The sequence below is a fragment of the Barbus barbus genome (genome assembly GCF_936440315.1).
Source record: "Barbus barbus genome assembly, chromosome: 36".
NCBI lineage: Eukaryota > Metazoa > Chordata > Actinopteri > Cypriniformes > Cyprinidae > Barbus > Barbus barbus.
In genome coordinates this window covers 27,632,352-27,654,541 of record NC_136714.1, presented here as the reverse complement: position 1 = coordinate 27,654,541, position 22,190 = coordinate 27,632,352, and the positions used below count along the sequence as shown (strand labels likewise).

At 33.0% G+C, this 22,190-nt stretch overlaps 1 protein-coding gene across 1 annotated transcript in view; it reads left to right on the top strand.

The window, feature by feature from the left end:
• Positions 1-9,247: 9,247 nt before the first annotated feature.
• Positions 9,248-22,190, top strand: part of LOC306856016 (WD repeat-containing protein 7-like) — a 102,596-nt gene continuing 89,653 nt past the window's right edge. Inside the window, exons 1-10 of the mRNA XM_079394974.1 lie at positions 9,248-9,345; positions 11,799-11,970; positions 12,128-12,234; positions 12,363-12,441; positions 13,635-13,809; positions 15,797-15,873; positions 15,990-16,109; positions 16,185-16,330; positions 17,311-17,413; positions 21,020-21,167. Of these exons, the coding sequence (XP_079251100.1) occupies positions 11,812-11,970; positions 12,128-12,234; positions 12,363-12,441; positions 13,635-13,809; positions 15,797-15,873; positions 15,990-16,109; positions 16,185-16,330; positions 17,311-17,413; positions 21,020-21,167 (1,114 nt within the window). The 5' untranslated portion in view covers positions 9,248-9,345; positions 11,799-11,811. The remainder of the gene's footprint in view (positions 9,346-11,798; positions 11,971-12,127; positions 12,235-12,362; positions 12,442-13,634; positions 13,810-15,796; positions 15,874-15,989; positions 16,110-16,184; positions 16,331-17,310; positions 17,414-21,019; positions 21,168-22,190) is intronic.

Sequence of the window (22,190 nt, the reverse complement as noted above, 5' to 3'; positions counted from 1 at the left end):
ATGAACTTACAATGAACTAACAATGAACAAAATATTTTTAATATTAGAAAAATAGTCATGCTCAAAAGATAAAACTTAAATTTTTTTTAATATTGATCACCATTAAATGGTATATAATTATTAATGATGTAAATTAACAACAGTTAAATAATGTTGTTTTTTAACATTGGTTAATTCACAAATAACATTAAATATTAACAATATATTTTTTACTTTATTTATTTGTGTTAGTAAAAATTATTCATGTTTGTTAATGGAAAAATAAATCATTAAAAAAATGCTTATAAATCATTAAAAGCTTTGGTAACTAATAATTTCTCATTTGTTAACATTAGTAAATGCATTAACTAACTTCAACTACCAATGAAAAATATATTTTGACAGAATTTAAAGTTTTATATGTTGTTCTGTGTGTCTGTGTTTCACAGAGTTGATGGTTTGGATTAACCCTTTAATTGCCGTATCCCTTAAAACCAAACTGCCAGAGGGTTACTGTATTGTGTGTGCTCGCTGGGCACCGTTTTTCGATGCCACCGGGGTGGCGTATGCACTGGCGGCTTGGGCCCGTCATCGCTGCTCGCAGCTATATTTTCTATTTGTATCTCCTTCCTTATGTATGTTTATGTATACTTGCAAATCTATTTCCTACAGAACTTTAACTCTAAAAGATTATAGATGCATATATACATGCGTTAAATGGTTAATTAACATTAATACTTATTGTCACAATTATTTGAAGCAGAAATCTGGGGAAATAAGTTCATGCAACAATAATTCAGTGAATTAAAGTTTGTTTTAACTCACGCAATTCAATGTCATATCTGTGACCTGTAAAATACAAAATAAACAAGTTTTGTTAATTCATATCATAATTGAATTAGCCGTTATAATGACCTTGGGATTATTATGATTGACGAAAGTGTATATCAATTGTAGTCATCTGTCTGTAGAAACATTTACTTTATCAAAGCAACTTTGAAAGTAAGAGGAAATAGTCTAGAAAGAGGAGTTACAGACCTATTTGTCTCTTCGCCATGCTGCAGAGAATGAAATGAAGACAAAATATCAAAACTCAAAATAAATCCATTTTGGACCTAAGATCTTGGACCTGTTTCGAAAGTAAAAGTGACAAAAGCCTGTTCTACCTGTTCTACCAAAGGTTTTCTTAAACTTTTGTTTTTACTTATACTTTTCTTATAGGTTGCTGTTGACTTGCTATGTATGTTGTATCTAACTACAGTTTAATTTAATTCACAAATTAAATATATTTGTCATTTATCGTTAAATATTTATTTCAGAATTGAACCAAATTCCCAGTGTTTTCTCCCTATCCATTAACAACACTACATGAAGGAAAACAACATGGTGATCTTCTGAAGTTCTCATTGCTTCAAGTCAAACTCGATTGCATAAATTAAAATGAACAATTACTATTTTTTTATATTTATTATTTGCTTCTTTTCCATTTTGCATTTACTTTTACTTTCAATACTTAAGTACATTTAAGATAAAAACAAATACTTTTCGTACTTAAGTACAATAAATATGACATACTTTAAGTAATATTCTGTCAAATACGTTTTTATTCAGTCATCGAATAACCTTACAATAATCACACATTCCAGGATGAATTTTCTTATATGCACAAATATAAATTAAATATAATACTTCTGCCTGTTAGTATACAATACAGTGACAATCAAAACAACTTTTAAGTTACAATACATTAAATTAAGGAATAGAAGCTCTTGAGGCAACAGAAGAAAGGGTCCCAAATATTGTGAAATTGTCCAATGTTGCCTTTTAAAAGATATCTGGTTCGTTCCGGAATTAAAAATTCCGGTGATCTCTAAAATGTTGAAATAATTGTTCGAAGCAAAATATCGAAGCAATTTTTTTTTTTTTTTTTTTCTCTCTCTATCCCCCATTCTCTTTTTTTTCTCTCTCTCTCCCCCTTCTCTGTTGACTTTATCCACAATTTTTTTTTTTGTTTATTTTGTTTTCTAATTCCTTTTTTTTTATTTTTATTATTATTATTATTTTTATTATTATCATTATAATTATTATAATTATTTTTTTTTATTTATTATTTTTTTTTATTTTTTTTTCTTTCTCTCTCTTGTTTTCTCTGTCCCCTGGTCTTGTCGGTCATAGTATGGTTAAATAAAAGGGTATATAAAATTTAATTAATTAATTAATTGAAAAAAATAAAAAAAATAAATAAATGTATAAAAAAAAATATATAAAAAAAAAAAAAAAAAAAAGGCTGTGAATGATGATAGCATAGCTACACATACGTACTGTCATGTGTTATCTGTGTTACTGACAGGCCGGGAAAAAATAAAAAATAAAAAAAATAAAATGTTGAAATAGTGAACCTTGTGTTGAAATAAAAAGGTTAACATACATCGTGAGACTTAGAGGATCCAGGTTATCTGCATTGTGATGATGATGCAGAACAGAATGAAGCGCATTTCTCAGTGCAGTTTCTGAGCTCCTCCCACTGGATATAAAGACACACCTCATCTCTTGTTTTAGCTCATATCTTGCCTCAAACTCTGTTTGTGCATTTCTGCTTAGATGTGGAATGGCATCTGAAGGTTTTACAGAGGTGGACTTCACTTGTCCTGTGTGCTTTGACTTCTTTGTAAACCCTGTTCTTCTGCCCTGCAGTCACAGCATCTGTTCAGACTGCATCCAGGCGTTTTGGGAAAGTAAAGGAGTTAAGGAATGTCCCATGTGCAGAGAAATATCGACAGTGAATGATCCTACGTTAAATCTGGCTTTGAAGAACATGTGTGAGACCTTCCAACAGGAGCAAAGTCAAAGATCTTCATCAGGAAGTGAAGCCGTCTGCAGCGCTCACAAAGAGAAGCTGAAGCTCTTCTGTCTGGATGATCAGCAGGCCGTGTGTTTGGTCTGTCGAGACTCCAAACTACACACCAACCACACTTTCTGTCCCATAGATGAAGCCGTGAACAATAATAAGGTCAGTAAACTGATTCAACCAGTAAATGTCAATAGTTTTCACAGTGACAAATATGTCAAATTGATTTCAGATGTGTATATTTTGAGGTTTCTATATATACACTCAAAAGATGAATAAATAGATGTGTTCTTGTCTGTTGAGTGAGCTGAAACCCAGCTGTTGACTTGGAAGCACACAAATACATTTGCTAATGTCTTTATGTCTTTTATTATTTCATTGTCAAGCTTAAATAGCCACTGAATGAAAAATGAACTTTGTGTACAATTCTCAATAAGAATTAAGTGAAATTCACAATTCTGAGAGAAAAGCAGCAATTCTGTGAAAAACAAACTCATAATTGAGCGACAGAAACTCGCAATTCTGTGAAAAAATCAAAAAATCTGAATTACAAGAAAAAAAGCAAGAATTGTGAGATAAAAAGCCACAAAAAGCCTTGTTTTATTTTTTATTCAATGGCAGAAACAGGCTTGCATATAAATCAGATCTATGAATCTGATCAAAACATTTTTTACTGAATTGTGGTTACGTTATATTTTACAGGGAGTGGTTGGAGTTAGTGTGGTCAATTAGGCATTGAACAGGTGTCACAGGTTTCAGTTCATTTTCACCCTTCCCTCCCTCCAAACACATTCCCTCCATTGTTTATGCAATCTGTGATATAAAATAAAAGAGAAACAATAAAATAAATCAATAAAACAGAAGCGTGAGACACTATTTCTATGTTGTTCTGGTAACAGTTTACAATAAGGTTCATTAGTTATCAACTTTAGTTAACAATGAACAATACTTCTACAGCATTTATTAAACTTAGTTTAATGTTAATTTCAACATTTACTAATGCATTGCTAAAAGTTGTGTTTGTTAACATTAGTTAATGCACTGCAAATTAACATGAACTAACAATGAATGACTATTTCTATTAGCTAACATTAACAAAGATGAATAAATACTATAATAAATGTATTGTTCATTCATGTTAGTTAATACATTAACTAATGGATCTGTCATGGTACTGCAGTGTTGGAGCGAGGAACGAGGAGCAAAGAATGCGGAAACACAGGAGAATTCACAAAAAACTAATCTTTAATATTCCAACACGGGGTAACACAGGGCAGGCAGGAGACACACATAGCACGTAGACGTTAGAAACCCAACACGGAAACAAAGGGCAGACTACACTTTACATACAGAGTTAAATGAGAGAAATTGATGAGACACACCTGGATTCAATGAACAGAATCAACACGAGGGAAACTAGGTCACGGGGAGCACATGGGGAGCAAAACACACACAGACAGTCCATATGTTACGTGAGACGTGCGGATCCATATGCAGAGCTTCATTAACAGACGTGGTCACAATCAGGCATGGGTCAGACAATGGCAAACAGGTATGTAGAAGACAAGACACAGAGCAGTCCGGAAAACAAGCGAGGGTCAGTCGTCGGCAAACGTAATCCAATTGGGCAAAACAGAGAAAATCCAGGGACAGGAGCAATGGTCCAGGCAGGAGCAAACAGGGTCCAAACGACAAGACGAAAGGGGTAATCCGAAATACACAGGCGAGAATCAGAACACGGGAAAACAGGCAAGGCAAGACTATGACTAAACTATGGCAACTAGAACTAGCTCTGTAGAGTAGCTATCGCTAAGAGAGTGATATATGCTAAACAATACTCGGCAGTGAGAAAGAGGAAGTTCATGGCTTATGTAGAGTGTGTGATTGGCTGCAGCTGCGTGCGAAATCAGAGTGAAATGGATTGTGGGAACTGAAGTCCAGTGTAATTGTAACAGTCTGTGTAGTGTGAGAGTCAATATGATGGAGGGGCGACCTCTGGTGGCAATTGGATGGACGTTCATGAACCAGATTCGTGACACCATATTCCTGACAGGAACCTTATTGTAAAATGGGTTACACTTTATTTTAAGTTGTCCTTGTTACAATGTAATTATACATTTAAGTACCGAGTAATATTAATTAAATACATGTACTTACTATATAGTTAAGGTAGGATTAGGATTTGGTTTAGGGTTACTTACATGTAATTATGCATAATTAATTGTTATTATAATAGTAAGTGCATGTAACGTGTAACAATGACACCTTAAAATAAAGTGTTACCGTAAAATGTTACTGTTGTTTTCTTTCAGGAGAAACTCAAAGCCGTACTGGAACACTTACGGGAGAAGATGGGAATATTTGATAATTTTAAACAGACGTTGGATCAGACTGCTGACATTAATAAGGTTGGAAATAAACAGTGTGATTTAAGTACTTTTGGATGTTATAGATCTAGTTTGGCTATTATATCTTGCTGTTAATTTTAAGGCTAAAACTCAAGAAACAGAGGAGACGATCAACAAGGAGTTTGAGGAACTTCGTGAGATTCTACGCAATGAAGAAGTGGCCAGAATAACCGTACTACGAGAGGAAGAGAAGCAGAAGAGTCACATGATAAAGGAGAAGACTGAGAAGACCAGCAAACAGATCGTATCTATCAAATGTGCAATTAGAGACATAGAGAAGCAGATGAAAGCTGAAGATGATTCATTCCTGCAGGTGCCAATGAGTGCTCATCTTCAGAATTCCAATTTAATTATTAAATGCAGACATATGAATGTCATTTTCAGAAATAATTTGCATTTCTGTCTTTTTGTCTTTACAGAACTTTAAGAGCACATTGCAAAGGTTTGTTGTGTTTTCTATTTCTCTTCTGAATTCTCTGGCCCTTAACCAGCAAGCATCTCTGATTCCTGAAGTTTTTCTTTTCTTTTTTCTAGAGCCCAGTTTAGCCTGCCAGATCCGGGGAATGTTTCAGGTTTGCTGATCAATACCCAAGACTACCTGAGTGACCTGAGGCTCAGTGTGATAAAGAAGATTGAGAGCTCCAACGGGGACCCCAGTGTAAGAGGGGGCCACAATATCAGACGGGACCCCACTTACAGAGGGGGTCACAATTTCAGAGGGGGCCCCAGTGTCAGGGGGGACCCCACTTCCAGAGGGGGCCCCAGTAATAGAGGGGACCCCAGCTTCAGGGAGGGGCATAATTTTGAGGAGGACCCCAATAACAGAGGGGACTCCAGTTTCAGGAGGGACCCTAGTTTTAAGGAGGACCCCACTTTCAGGGGGGGCCACAGTGCCAGAGGGGACCTCAGTTTCTGGGGGGGCCACAATTTTAAGGAGGGCCACAATAATAGAGGGGATCCCAGTTTTAAGGAGGGCCCCAGTTTCAGGGGGGGCCACAATTTTAAGGAGGGCCACAATAATAGAGGGGACCCCAGTTTTAAGGAGGGCCCCAGTTTCAGGGGGGGCCACAATTTTAAGGAGGGCCACAATAATAGAGGGGATCCCAGTTTTAAGGAGGGCCCCAGTTTCAGGGAGGGCCACAATTTTAAGGAGGGCCACAATAATAGAGGGGATCCCAGTTTTAAGGAGGGCCCCAGTTTCAGGGGAGGCCACAATTTTAAGGAGGGCCACAATAATAGAGGGGACCCCAGTTTTAAGGAGGGCCCCAGTTTCAGGGGAGGCCACAATTTTAAGGAGGACCACAGTAACAGAGGGGGCCCCAGTTTTAAGGAGGGCCCCAGTTTCAGAGGAGGCCACAGTTTTAGGGGAAACTCCACTTTCCGAGGGGACTACAGGGGCCACAGTACTGGGGTAGCACATAGATTCAGAGGGGGCCGGAATTACAGAGGGGCCCACAATAACGAGGGGGCCAAAATTCCAGAGGGAGCGGAGGAGTTCCAGGGGGGCCCCTGAGGGGGTCAAGTTAAGCTTAGCCAGCTATACCCCCCACCACCAATAAAACTATTCAAATAAGTAAAAATATGTTACATTAAAATATGTTTGAAATATTTTTTTAATACCTTATAAATTGCAAATGGAAGAAATTAAATCTATTGAAAGTCACAGAGTAAACTGCTCTGAAAAAAGCCTTTGAAACAGTTTTTATTCAGAAACTGCTAGTAAATTTGACAAATAATGAGTAATAGTGAATTAAGCATAACATTTTGAAGTAGAAAGACTGTAATAGTTTTTTCTTTTTAAAAAAAAGTACTCTAGTAGGTTTTTTTTTTTATGTTTACAACTTCAAAAAAAAATTTTTTATAGTGGTGCACGGACATTAAGCATAGATGTTAGACAGTTTATGATTCATGAGGGTAATGGACAGTTTGTTGAAAACAGATAAAGGCTTAATGGCTTAATTTTTTCTATATTAAGATTTTCATTATTTTTATTAGTTTATTGACTTTTTTTTGCGCTGTGTAGACATCATGGTTGTTCAATACTAACTTTTTTAACGGTGTATACAGCCGTATAAAATCAGCTTTATTTTTTCCATTTTAATGGATTCTGATTAATGGCTGAACTACATTTTAGTAATGAAAAAACATGTCTAATGTTTTGTAGAAAAGAAACAGAAGCCGTTTGTCTTATTAGAAGTCAGTGTAGCATTGCAATGACTTTGAAACTGATATTTCAAGGTAAAAAACTTACATGTAGTTGCTTTAACAACAATTTATTACAACTTGAACAAAAATGACATTTTTAGGGCCTCAAATTTGTTCACTTAAATTTTTATTAAAAAAGCATGTCTAATCAATTGAATTCATAAAAGTTTTTTTTATAATTAAGAATTTAATAAAATTTTTGCAATAATAGAAATCTTTAATTTTTTTCAGAAATTTTGTGTTGTCTTTAAATTTTTCTGAATTTATGATTAAATACAAATGTATGATCAAAAACAGTCGTAACCAAATTAAGGCATAAAATGAACCATTTAATGTAATCAAATTTAAATTGAACAATTCCTTTTATTTTTGGCAACCAAAGTTCTGCAGAAAAGAGGTTTACTGTTTAAATAAAAACATGCGATATTTCTTAAAATAATAATTATATTATTTTATTATAAATGTAATAATTTTAGTACTTTATATTTAACACATTTTTCATTTTTAAAAATGCAAGACGCAGTGCACTGAAATGGAAAATAACTTTTAACGTTAATAAGTTTATAACACTTTGTTTTAAAATATAGTACTTGAGGAGCGAGATGCTAAAAAGCAGCAAGATGCTGAAAAATCAGAGAAAAAGCACAACGGTCAAAGACGTCCGTCTGTAGCACGTTTATATAAAATAAGCTCTCATTTGTTTTTACTACTAATACTTGAAATACTCTCTAAACAACCAGGTGCTTTGTACAACACATCATTTATACTCATGTTTGATATTAACATGACATTATTACATTTTTCATGTCAAACCTGTAATTATTTCAATTAAAAAAGTAGGCTGTGCTTCCATCATATATATATTTAATTTAGCCTTTATCCTTCATCTTAGTTATGTTCTCATGATAATCTGTGACAGTAATCAAATTCAGATGTTTTTGGGGTTTATCACACAATTTATAACATTGTTCTTTAATATATATCTATAGCTATATTAATTTAGGATGTAATTCTGTCATAAATTGTTCTTTTAAACTGGTATGATAATTTGTGACAATTATCAATTTTAAATGTAATCTGGGTGTTTTGTCCCATTTATAACATTGTTCTGCACTGAAAACAATAGGGGACTATATTAAAACTGTATAACTGCATCTCAGTTCTGTAATATGTTGTTATAAATCAGGTTCTGCATCTTATAAGTGCTCAATAAACAAACAATGATCAACTACATTGTTATTTCTTTGTTTTTTTATTGCAGAACTTTTCACCTCATTTAACATCTCTGGAATGTTATAAAGTGTTCATGTTGTTTTTCAGTATTTTTGTTGTTGTTGTTAAAAAAAATAGTAAAATAATTATTTTCATGAAAATAATCATGCAGTTAAGAATATACGTATAAAGTCACAAAGTCAAGTTCTTCCTCACTGACTCAATCAATCATGTCTTTCTGAAGCGTGTCTTATACACAGAGACACTGTCATGTTAGAATAGAAAAGGGTTCTGGCCAAACTGTTGCTATAACATTAAAAACACACAATTCCCTAGAATATCATTATATGCATAAACATTAAGATTTATACTCATATAAATGACTAAAGTAGCCAAACCTGTTCATTAGAAGGGGGTGACCCAATACTTTTGTCCATATAGTGTATGATAGTGAAGATGCATTATTTATCTGGAGACATTATTATAAAGTCACACATTGTTTATGTGATGAAGGCAGACCGGGGGGGGGGCAGCAGAGGCCTTCACGGCGGGGACGTCACCGCGTGACGCAATGACGCACGAGCGTGTTCCCGTCAGCTGATCAGTGAGCTGCTGCGGAATTAACGCGCATTACTGCGATATTTTCATAAAATCAACGACAGAACGAATATGAGACGATAAAGAGCGGCTCCGGTGAGTAAAACACACCGACATTTAATCTGTCCCGCGACCGGACACTGATAGAGCCGCGCTGTCACATTATAATGATTGAGGTCAATATACACACATGTATATCATACACAAACATATACACATTACATACATGCATATGATACACTCCTACATCCATACACAGCAGGTGCATGAACACTACACACATATATGGCATTTATGCAGCTCATAATGTTCAGACAGGTGTTTTTCAACCCAAATAAGTTGAGTATTTCTAATGAATCAGCTGTTTTGATTTTTAACTTTCTCATTGATTCATGCAGTGTTTTGCTGGTTGCATACCGTATATCTCATTTATTTAACGTGAATGTCACCGTATAGTAACCAGCAGGCCTTGATATTAATGCCACTTATGCATCAGTCAGATTGTATTGAGGAAGTGGATGCTAATATCAATTTGGCTTTGTTTTTAATGGTTTTATAATAGATTTAGCACTGCATTGCACACTTAGCAGCAGTTTGTTTGTACTGCCTTTTATTAAAGGTGTTATTTGATTGTGCATGACTGGTGATTTGTTAAAAAGTTGACTTAAATTTCACCAAAACAGATGCTTTTTGTACAGACAGACTTCTGTTGAATGCTCTTTATGTCTAAACCAGCTGATATTTGTGCATATTGTTGTTCTGGTGATTCTGTTGAGTTCATTGGTTGTTTTCCGATCTGTGTCTGTCTGTATGGATGAACGCTCATTGATTGCTCTGAAAGGGTTTGGTTTGATTCGTCTGCTGTTGTGTTGTGAGAGTCTGTGAGTCCGAGAGAGACGGCAGAGCTTATTGTTTCTAGCAGAGGAATGCTTTCAGGATGAAGCTGGGTCCTTTAGTGAAAGTGTTTCACAGACTCAGGTTTAATCCGAGGAGACATAAGCATGTCAGGTAAAGTCAGTCTGCTTTCTGCATTTCTTTCCTCTTAGTTTGAATAGTTTTGATGGATTTAAAGTCATGTGTTCTTAATAATCTGCATTATTTATAGCAATACAAATGAGCGATTGCTTGCTGAATTCTCATTTAATTCTGACACTCTTTGGTAAATCCAGTAATGTTGTATTTTATAATTTATACAAATGATCTTGGATTACAATTATGGTGTAATAAATCCGGTTTCTCATTCATAACACAAGCTAGCAGCAGTGGTTAATGTTGAAAGCGTGATCTGTGGTGTTTTATTCGACTAGCGCTTATAGAAGTGTTCAATAGTACTTACAGTCAGAATCATTGATGTCCATTTTTCAGTGCGTTACGTAACAAGCACTCAATTCTGCTTCCGTTCTAGAGTGATTTTAATTACTAATTCCATTTACAATTGTGCTGCACTCATAATATCAGATGTTGATCCCTTCATCAAATGAAAGAGTTTGAACTTAAGAACTTCTGTATGTTGTTTTAAGGGACGGATATTGATTTTGATAGATTTTTTGGTCAGTTTGAGGTTAATCTGAGATGTTTGTCAATCATTATCCATTCTTTTGCTCCAGTTGGAAACGTGCTCTCTGTTCTTTCATGTATTCTGTGCATTTAGAGAATTTGCTGTAGTGTACAAGTTGTAGTATGCATACTGTATACTGCAGGAATAGTATAGTATGAGTAGTATGCTAGTGTCCAAACATCTGGAGTCAATAATCATAAATATCTGAAACTGTTATGAATGAATTGGTCACATTTTAATTACTTGTATGTTATTTTTTAGGGTGAAGTATTTGGTTTCCTTGACTATAAAGTTCCTTAGTACGAACCGAGTACGAAATTTTCGTATTCGTCTTCAAAATGCTTGCTATGGATGCGAAAATGCAGAAAATCGAACAAAAGGTTTCAGAGGCAGTGTGTAAACGTGATTGACACAATGTGAGGTCATAGTTATTTTTTAACATTCGAAAATTTAGGATGAAAATGCAATGACCTTAAAACATATTTTATTGGAGCATTCTGCTTTCAATTATATAAATAAATGTTGTTGTTTTTTTTTTCTCAGAAATTTAATTCATGGACATTTCTGAAATCATTCTACTAGGAAAATATAAAATATATAAAAAAAAAAAGTTTATATTGGGATTGCTGAATTTTTAAAAAAATGTTGTTGCAAGGAAAATATTGTTATGTTTGATAAATTGTTAAATTATGTTTTTGAGGATTTTAATTTCTACTACAAAAAGTATTTGCTTCTGATATGGTGTTAAAAAAAAAAAAAAAAAAAAATAAAAAAAATCAATATTTATTAAATAAACTGATTCTTTAGAAAAAAAATCATTATTTATATATATATATATATATATATATTATAAAAAATTATTATAAAAGAAATATTTGTTTGTTCATCTAGGCCAGTTATTCCACTTCCTCATTTTAGTTTTTTCTGGAGTTCCCAACATGCATTGGTTGTGTATGATTACTGTTTTCTTTTGTTGTCTCTCTCTTTTCAGTATCACAGAGAACATGTCAGGAAACAGTCTGGTATTACCCATAGTTCTGTGGGGCCGCAATGCGCCCACTCACTGCATCTCCAGCCTGCTGGTGATGGACGATCTGGCCACCATCATCACCGGCTGCCATTATGGACAGATCTGCATCTGGGACATGACCTCAGAGCTGGAGGTGAGAGGTCACGGCGAGGCCACACGTGGCTTGTTTTTCTTTAAAGGGCCAGTTCACCCATAATTCACTCATTTACTGCGATATGACTGACCGTCTTCCATGGGCTGGAATGTCAAGAAGGATAATAATCACTCCGGATGAATTTCTGTGTGTTTAGATCAATCCTCGCGCTCTGCTGTTCGGACACACGGCTTCTGTCACCTGTCTGTCCAAGGCCAGCGCAGGAAGCGACAAACAATACCTCGTCAGCGCCTCTGAAAGCGGGTGAGAGAGAGAGCTTATCATGGGCTTTTTAAGCTGTAAGATAACAGTGTGTTCAGACAGCGAAATGTGTGTTTCTGCACATTAAATGTTAGCAGCTTCACCCGAGACGTCTTTTGTGTTTGTCACAGGGAAATGTGTTTATGGGACGTCAATGATGGGCGCTGTATTGAGTTCACCAAACTGGCCTGTGCACACACTGGAATACAGGTAACACACATTTACACACATACTTATTGAAATAAGGACCTACTTAAATGCACATTTACAAGACAGAAAACATTCCTCAGTCATAAGATCAGCTAACAAAAGGCCAAGGACCATGTATTTAAAAAAATTATATGTGCAATGTATAATTTAATGTATAAAAATAATATATTAATTAGTGCTGTCAAACGATTAATCGAATCCAAAATAAAAGTTTTTGTTTACATAATATATGTGTGTGTGCTGTGTATATTTATTATGTATATATACATACATTCACATACAGCATATATTTTGGAAATATTTACATGCATATACATTCCTATATTTATATTCTTATATTTTATATTATATATAAATATATTTAATATATAAACATATATTTTTCTTAAATATATACATGCATGTGATTGTATTTACATATAAATAATAAATATACACAGCACACATATATTATGTAAACAAAAACTTTTATTATGGCTACGATCAATTGTTTTGACAGCACTACTATTAATATATTATTTTTATGCAAACCACACATCTAAAAAAATGTTTTTACAATTTTAGAACTAAGAAAAAATAAAACATAATTTATTTATGAATCAACACTCGCTGATCAAGACTGCATTGGAGTAATAGATATTCTGCTATAAACAACTTATAATCATAAATCATATATGTGACCCTGCAGCACAAAAGCAGTCATCAGTAACACAGGTATATCTGTAGCAATAGACAACAATACATTGCATGAGTCAAAATATGCCAAAAATCAGTAGGATATTAAAAAAAGATAATGTTCCATGAAAATATTTTGTAAATTTCTTACCGTAAATATATCAAAACTTAATTTTTGATTAGTAATATGCATTGCTAAGAACTTCATTTGAACAACTTTAAAGGAGATTTTCTCAATATTTAGATTTTTTTGCTCCCTCAGATTCCAGATTTTCAAATATTGTCCGATCCTAACAAACCATACATCAATGGAAATATTATTTATTGACCGTTATGACTGGTTTTGTACTCCTGGGTCACATTTAAAAATAGGTATATTTATTAAAAATATTATTATTATAAATGCTAAAGACTAACACAAACCATGTCTTTTTAAAAGAAATGTTCTTACATTTTTAGATTTAAGAAAAAATAAAACATTGAATTTATTTTCTTAAAACTGTCTCTCTTTTGTACAGTTTTATCAGTTCACCATCGGCACACAGAGGGAGGGGCGTCTTCTGTGTCATGGACATTACCCAGAAATCCTTGTAGTGGACGCCACCAGTCTAGAGGTCCTTTACTCGCTCGTGTCTAAGATTTCGCCTGACTGGATCAGTTCCATGAGCATCATTCGCTCGCATCGCACGCAAGGTAACCGCGGCTGTTTTGACACGTGACTGAGCACGTGATGCATTTCAGGATTATAGCTAATGTTTATGACATCTGTGACGTACTGTCGATAACCACTAACAATTATTTCATCTCATTTTATAACAAGAAAGGGGAATGTGTACAGATGTGAAGTTCTAAAAGTAAAAAAAAAAGTGGAAATTAGGGGTGTGCGATTATATATATCGTCTGCGATAATATCGTAATTGTTGTTTTAACGATGTGCAATTTGACATTATCGAATATTTAGCAAAAACCAAACAAAACACCTCTACAGAGCTCGCGCATACATTACGTGATGAAGCTTAGTGGGTTAAACAGTGCACGTGTGCCTTTAGAGTGGTTTTTCACTGCATGATTCAGTCTATTAAAATGCATTAAGAATGATCACAATTCAAGATATGAGGGCAGAAAATAGTTAAAAATAAGCATGGTTAAAAATGTGATATTGATTTTATACAACAGTTCAAAATAATAAGTTAACATTAAGAGACTTCCGTTTTAGACACCATATTTCCTGTTTTTGCTGCATTTCACCAACAAAAAATAATTCCAAACACAGTCACAGCACTGTTTTGTGTCTCTGAGCAACATGATGGTGTTTTGTTCCTGAATGAATCAACGGTTTAAATGATTCGGTTCAAGCGCAATGACTCACTTATTAACAGTGACTTGCTGAATTTCACATTTAAAGTATCTTTTCATTTTTAAAATAATTTCAAATATCAGTATTCAATGTTTTATGTTTAAAATATCAAAACATTATGCATTTGCAACTGCAGGTTAAAGCACTCCATGAGCGGCATTAAACAGTGTGTAAATATGCCACTTCAGAAGCATCTTCTGCAAATATTAATTTAGTTGAAACTGATTTCATTTGTTTGATAACAGCCTAAATGTCTAATTATTCTAATTGACTGATTAAATGTAACAATTTGACTCAAAAGATGCACACTTTTAGAAAAAAAAGGCTTTATTAAAGGTAAAATTGCCCATAAAAGGTAAAATTAAATTTAAACTTCTATGAAAAGATGAATTTCTATCACTAATGTGAACTGACCACACAGAATATGAAGAATAACTGCAGCTGTCCACGGTAGTCAGATATCAGCACAATAACACACTCGGCAAAATATCGTCTAATTATTGTTATCAAAAAAATCCCCCAAAATATTGAGATATCATTTTTTTCAATATTGTACACCCCTAGTTGAAATGCAGTTTTGGTCTTAAATGTCATTTAAATTTCAAACTGCAAAAAAAAACAATGCTGCACACTTTTAAGCTACTAGCAAATGGCCATAAAATTAAAATCTACCAACTAAATTCCTTAAATTAAAAATTAAAAAATACATTTACAAATTTAAATTAATTATTTAATTAAAAAATGCCCTATTTACAATTTATTTACTTATTAAGAAATATATAAATTAAAATAATGTTTTTTTTAAATGCGTATTGTATACTTAAAAGTTTTAAAATTATAGTGCAAATTCAGTTTTGGTGCCCATAGAAGTTAAATATCTATATTGAAAGTAACACACAGTTTCACAACTGCCAATAAAATAATTTCACACTTGAAAGCTACTAGCAAAAATTTTAATCTACTAACTAAATTAATTAAATTACAAATAAAAAAAAGTTAATTGATTTTTTTAATTTAAAAATGACCTATTTAGAATGCATTTATATGTAAATAATTAAAGAGAATGTGATTTTTATTATTATTATTATTTTATTCAAAAATTCATTGTGCACTTGCAAGCTACTATCTAATGGACAAAAAAAATTAATCTTCAAACAAAATTACTTAAATTACACATTTAAAATCCATAATAATAGTATAATCCAAGTATAATAGTTTTGGTGTCCGTAGAGATTTAGTTGAGTAATAATCCTTTAACTACAGCCCATAATTACTCTCAATCTGGAGGTTTCTCACCATTTAAAGTGTGTGTGTGTGTTTCAGAGGACACAGTGGTGGCCGTGTCTGTCACTGGGATTCTTAAGGTGTGGATCATCACTGCTGACGTCAGCAGGATGCAGGTGAACAGTTCAGCTCAACCGTACATGTCAATAAACACATGTTCTGCACAGAAACCCCATTTAGATGAACAGAATGTGTGTGTCCTGGAGAATGAAAGCGTGTGTGTTTCCCGCAGGATCTGGACCCTGTGTTTGAGGAAGAGTCGAAGCCCATCTACTGTCAGGGCTGCCAGAGCATCTCGTTCTGCACGTTCACACAGCTCTCGCTGCTGGTGGTGTGTTCGAAGTACTGGAGGGTGAGTGTGTGCGATTATGAGGTTGTGCTGTTGTGCTTCACATCATGGTTTGAGTTATACCGATCTGTGCTGCAGGTGTTTGATGCGGGTGATTTCTCCCTGCTGTGCTCGGTCTCGAGCGAGAACAATCAGTCGTGGGTCGGAGGAGAATTCATCGCTGCGGATAAAGTCATAATCTGGACTGAAGATGGTTGCAGCTACATTTACAAACTACCGGCCAGGTAATGCAACAGCACAACAGATACTCCAGCTGCACAATTAATCAAAATAAATCCTGATATGGCTTAGTGTAATTATTAAATTGCAAAATGTTATTATATTTATATTGTAGTTATTGTTTATATTCTATATACATATAACCATTAAAATTTCACACACCAACAAAGCACCTACACATTACAAATGATAAGAAACTCACAGAAAAACACTTTTCCAGCTAATGACCACACACATTAAAACAAAAACTGTCAGGACAGATCTAGGGATGCACGATGTTGCCGATATCTGATATGCCGATAATAAAAACTCATTGTGGCCGATATATACTGTATACCGATATATAATTATTTTAAATTTTGGTTAGTTTTTAACAATAACTTATTTGTTAGAATTAAATAAACCATAATAAAGCTCTTGTATAATGACAGTACATTGAAGATTTGAAATTAACTATATATAAACTATATATTCATCACTGCATTTTTTTCTCAGAAGGATGCAGTGGTAACCTTAACATTTTATTTTATGGTCTAAAGCAAAAGAGTTGTAAAAATGTTTTACTCATAATTTGTTTAAAATAATATAACATATTACACATTAATGAATAAATCAGTATGTATAAAATTATTTATTTAAGTGTCATGTTTGTGATTTTTTTTGATCACACACCGAAGGGGTCATTCTGTGCATTCTGAGTTAAAATGCAGCGATCCAAAACAGTTAATCCAATCACCATTTTCAGGCTAAACTTTGCTTCAAGAATGAGCCAAAGTGCTGACGTGATCTAATCACTAGCACACGTGAGTTAATCCTCTTATCGGCAAGACATATCGGCAAAATTTTTCATATTGGGCCAATGCCGATATTTACATTTAAAGCCATTATCGGTTGATTCCCATATCGGTCCGATAATATTGTGCATCCCTAGTCAGATCTACACACTGTTAAACTTCTACTACTAATCAGTCTGTGTGTGTTTCAGCTGTCTCCCAGCGAGCGAACAATTCCGCAGCAATGTGGGAAAGAAGACTGAGGGTTCGATCCCTCCTCTGGTGTACAGCATAGCGGACCACGCCGACAAACAGGTCAGATACATACACACACGAGGAAGCAGAGTGTGTGTAAACAACTGTATACTCAATCGTACTTTACAAACATCTCTTCAGATTCAGTCAAATGTAGAAAATGGACATTATAGGTGTCTTGAGAGGATCAAAAGTACAAGTTATTACGTTGTAATGCAAGTTTACGAAAACAGACCTTTTCATTTAACATCACTGATGAATCAGGAACATGAATTAAGAACTTAAATAGAGTCAGTTTTGATTTCATGTGACTTTAAAGATTAGTTAATCTTTGAGCCAAGCATAGAGCATTAAATGTCCTGTGTGTTTAAGTTCAGTTTCTTTATAAAAACACTGCTGTTCAAAGGTTGGTGGGGTTTTTAATGGTTTTTGAGAGAAGTCTCTTCTGCTCACCAAGGCTGCATATATTTGATGAAAAATATAGTAAAAATATAGAAATATTATTACAATTTAAAATATATGTTTTCTATGTGAATATGTGTTAAACTGTAATTTATTTCTGTGATCTGCAGCTGTATTTTCAGCATCATTACTGCAGTCTTCAGTGTCACATGATCTTCAGAAATCATAATAATATACTGATTTACTGCTCAAGTTAAAGTTTCTACATTATATTTAGTAACAGCTTATCAGTGGTGATTATCTCAAGTTGATGTCCATATGGCAGAAATATACAGTAAAATTTGTGCAGTTAGTTAATGACGTGTAATCAGACAGACGGTGAACACTATTTACTGCAATGATTATATGTTATGATCTGGTAGTTTTGTATGTTAAGTTAAACCCCCAAACTTTTGAACGGTGGTTTATGTTTTTAGTTTGTGTTCTGTCTGTGTTCTTGTCCGTCTGCAGTCTGTTTGTGTGTTATTTGTGCCATGTTTGATGTCTTTATGATTTGCTCTCTGTCTGTTGTTGCCCCTGGCCCAGCTGGAGGAGGGGTGGGAGGGGCAGTGTGTTGTGGTGCATCTTCCTGACAGCGCTTGTGATCCGGAGCTCTACACTCCTGAATTGCAATACATCCAGCGGCCTCTAGAGGCACCAGTAAGCCTAACTGACAGCGAGACGCAGGGGCGAGGAAGCTCTCGACGCATAATAATATCACACAATATGCAAGATTTAATTTTGACATTATCTATTTTATTTTGAGATTTGTAAAAATAAGTAATTGCATATATTTTGCATGTGTGAATATGATTGGATGTCTTGAGAGCTTCCTGTGGAGTTCCTGCCTCTCTTTTGCTGTCTGTCTAATAGTCACTCACTTTGATTCGCTAAGTCTCATGCTCCTCCCACTAAAAACGACCAATCATTGACTTCCCTCATTGGTCTTCACATGGTGTGAAGATGCATGCAAAGTCCCAGAGCTTCTTTACAGTCGCTTCAGCTTGTTTTAGACTGATGCATTTAATTAAAAGGTGCCGATTTGGTCTTGATGGAAGCCCGTTTCCAACACTGAATAAAAAAAACAAAAACGTAATTGACTATGACATTTTTTATTTCACAATTCAGATTTTTTATTTCTCAGAACTGCATGAAATAAACTTGCAATTCAGACTTTTCATGCAGTTGTGTGACTTTTTTCAGAATTGTGAGATAAACTCAAAATTGCAAAAAAAAAAAAAAAGTCAGAATTTTAAGAAATAAACTCACAATTCTGGCACCTTTTTCTTACAATTGTGTATTTATATCTTACAATTCTAAATTTATTTTCACAGAGATATAAGCTCACAATTGTGAGAAAAATGATCAGAATTGAGTTTATTTCTTGAACTTCTGACTTTATTTCTCAGAATTGTAACTTTATATCACTCAATTCTAACTTTATAACTTAATAAATAACTTAGAAATACAAGTTGTAAACTCACAATTGCAAGAAAAGTCACAATTACCTTTTTTATTTTTATTCAATAATATTATAAATGTAATATTATTAGAGTTATATGAAGTGTGTCACTCTCTGGTTGTCTTCAGCTGATCTTTCTGTGTTTTTTGGGTGTGTGTTCAGCATGTTTTAGCGTGTGTGTTTATCAATGAAAGCTCAATGGTGGAACTTTGCACTGTTCTCAATACAGGAGGATAGCCTTGAAAATTCAAAGGATATACATCAATATTATATGATGCATTTATCAATTTAAAATGGTCATTTCCACTTCAATTCATACCACTTCAGACACATGACGTGGTAAAACACAAAAAGGAATTTTACATTGAAACATCTTGTATGAACGAATGTAAAATCTCTTAAAAATCGCAGTTTTTCACACCAGATTAATTCGCACAGAACCTAATTCTGAATTTTTATTTAGTATTTATTTTAAATAATATTATTACTTTTAACATACTTTTTGTGGCCATGCATATATCACAGTGTATGAGTGATAATGTAGGTTTAGCTTAATGATAACAGCAAAATGTGTTGCTTATAAAACAACCGGAAACAAAGCAAACTATTTTATTTGATGGATCATTTCACATTTTTAAGTAATTTATATGAAGGATTATATGAAGAAAACATTTTTTCCAATCTTTTAGATGATACAAAATCCCAAATATGATCATCTGAGGGACTTAAAATGTATAAGGCAACTGTGTATTTTCATGTATAAAGATCAATTTATATTGTGAAAAATTAATATTATATTTGAGAACATTTTCATTTGTATTCATTTATATCATGTTTCTACCCACAATAGAATGGTTTTATTTATTTTTATATAATAAATGTATTATTTATTTATTTTATTCTCATTCTTAGTATTACTTATTTTCATTTATTTATTTTGATAAATCTTTTGTATTTTATTCAATTTTTTATTATGCTTTTTGATCTGTTTTTAATTTATTGTAATCTATTTTTTGATTATTTTTGCGTTTTAGACAGTTTTTCATTTATTGTAATCTATTTATTTAAATCTATTATTTATTTATTTAAATTAACTTTTTATAATTTATACATTTCAAGCTAATTATTATTATTTTAATGATTTTTTAACATTTAATCAATGTATTTATTTTAGTTGATTTTTTTAAATGTACTTTAATCAATTTATTTATTTATTCTAATCTACTTTTTTAAATTTATTTATGCATTTTAACCTATTCTTCTTTCTTAATTTTTGTATTTATTTATTTGTTTTAATCTACTTTTTAATATTTAATCTGTTTTATCATTTATTTTTGATCTCATGATTTATGCATTTTCATTTATTTTAATTATTTATTCCAATCTTTTTTTTTTTTGGTGGTTCTCCAAACTTTTCCACAGACCCCCTATCGCTCCCTTATGGGCCCCTGAGGGTCCCCAGACCCCAGTTTGAAGAACGCTAGCTTTAAATCAACTGTAACTCATTGTGGTGAAAAACCAACTCCATTCTGTGCCCGTTTTCCTCCGGTATGTCTGTATCATCACAGAAATGGCTGATGTCCCTGTTCCTCAGCCATGATCCTGCATGAGCTGATGATTTCTCTGATGAAGCTCATGTCTAACAGCTTCCATGCACACATCGCTCAGAGTTCAGCAGCGGCTTCAGCGGTCAGATCAATGCCTGCAGACTCAGGTTGATGCTCTGGATGTTTGCTGGATGTTGATGTTTCTGTCTCCTGCAGCTCCTGATTTGTCCGCCCGTGACATGCTTCTTCTTCGGACGGAGAGAACCGTTCCACAAACTCCTGATCCAGGGCGACTCTGCGGGGCGACTGACGGTGTGGAGCATCCCAGAAACATCACCCTTACAGCCGCTGTCCTCCGCCGCAGGTACACCTCTCTTCAACACTCGCGTTTACTCGGATAAAACTATATTCAACAAACATTTAAAAAAAATTATAATTATTTTAGAAACTGAATATTTTACTTCTAAAAACAACAACAAAGAAAAACAAAACAAAAAGACAATTAAAAAAACGGAATTGATAATTAGTTATTTTTTTAAAATAAACTTAATATTTTGCTATTATGCTTACACAAAAAAATAAACATGAGAATATTTTTTAACTGTTATATATATTTTAAAAATCGAATTATTTTATAAACTGAATAGTATACTTCACACATTACAAAAAATGAGCTTTGAAACTTGAAAATATTTAAAATTATTTTCCCAAATTGAATGTTATAATACAGTATTGTATTTCTTTCTCATTTTTTACAAGCTCTGAATATTAAAAACAATAATTACATTTTTTTTTCAACTTTTTTTCACAAACTGATTATTATATTTTCACTTTTTTTGCGTAAACTGAATATTTTAAACAATATTGTAACTATTTAAAAAATCACAAATTGAATATTGTAAATATCAATGTAACAATTTTAAAACAGTATTGTAACTTTAAATTTTATTTGCACAAATTGTGAATATTTTAAACAAAATCACAAATTGAATATTATAAATGGCATTGTATTTTGCCTTTTTCATAAGCTATAAATATTGTAACGATCAATGTAACTATTTTTTTTTAAACTTGAATATTATATTATATATTTTTCACAACCTGAATATTATATTATTAGCATTATATATTATTTATATATATATATATATATATATATATATATATATATATATATATATATATATATATATATTTATATTACATATATTTTTTAATACAAATTATGTATATTGAATATTATATACAGTATTGTAATTATTTTTTTAAATCTTATTTAAATAAACTCAATGATATAAAAAGTATTTTATCTATTCTTTAATAACAGTATTGCTATAACTATTTTTAAGCCATTTTCACAAACTCTGAATATAAACAGTGCTGTAAC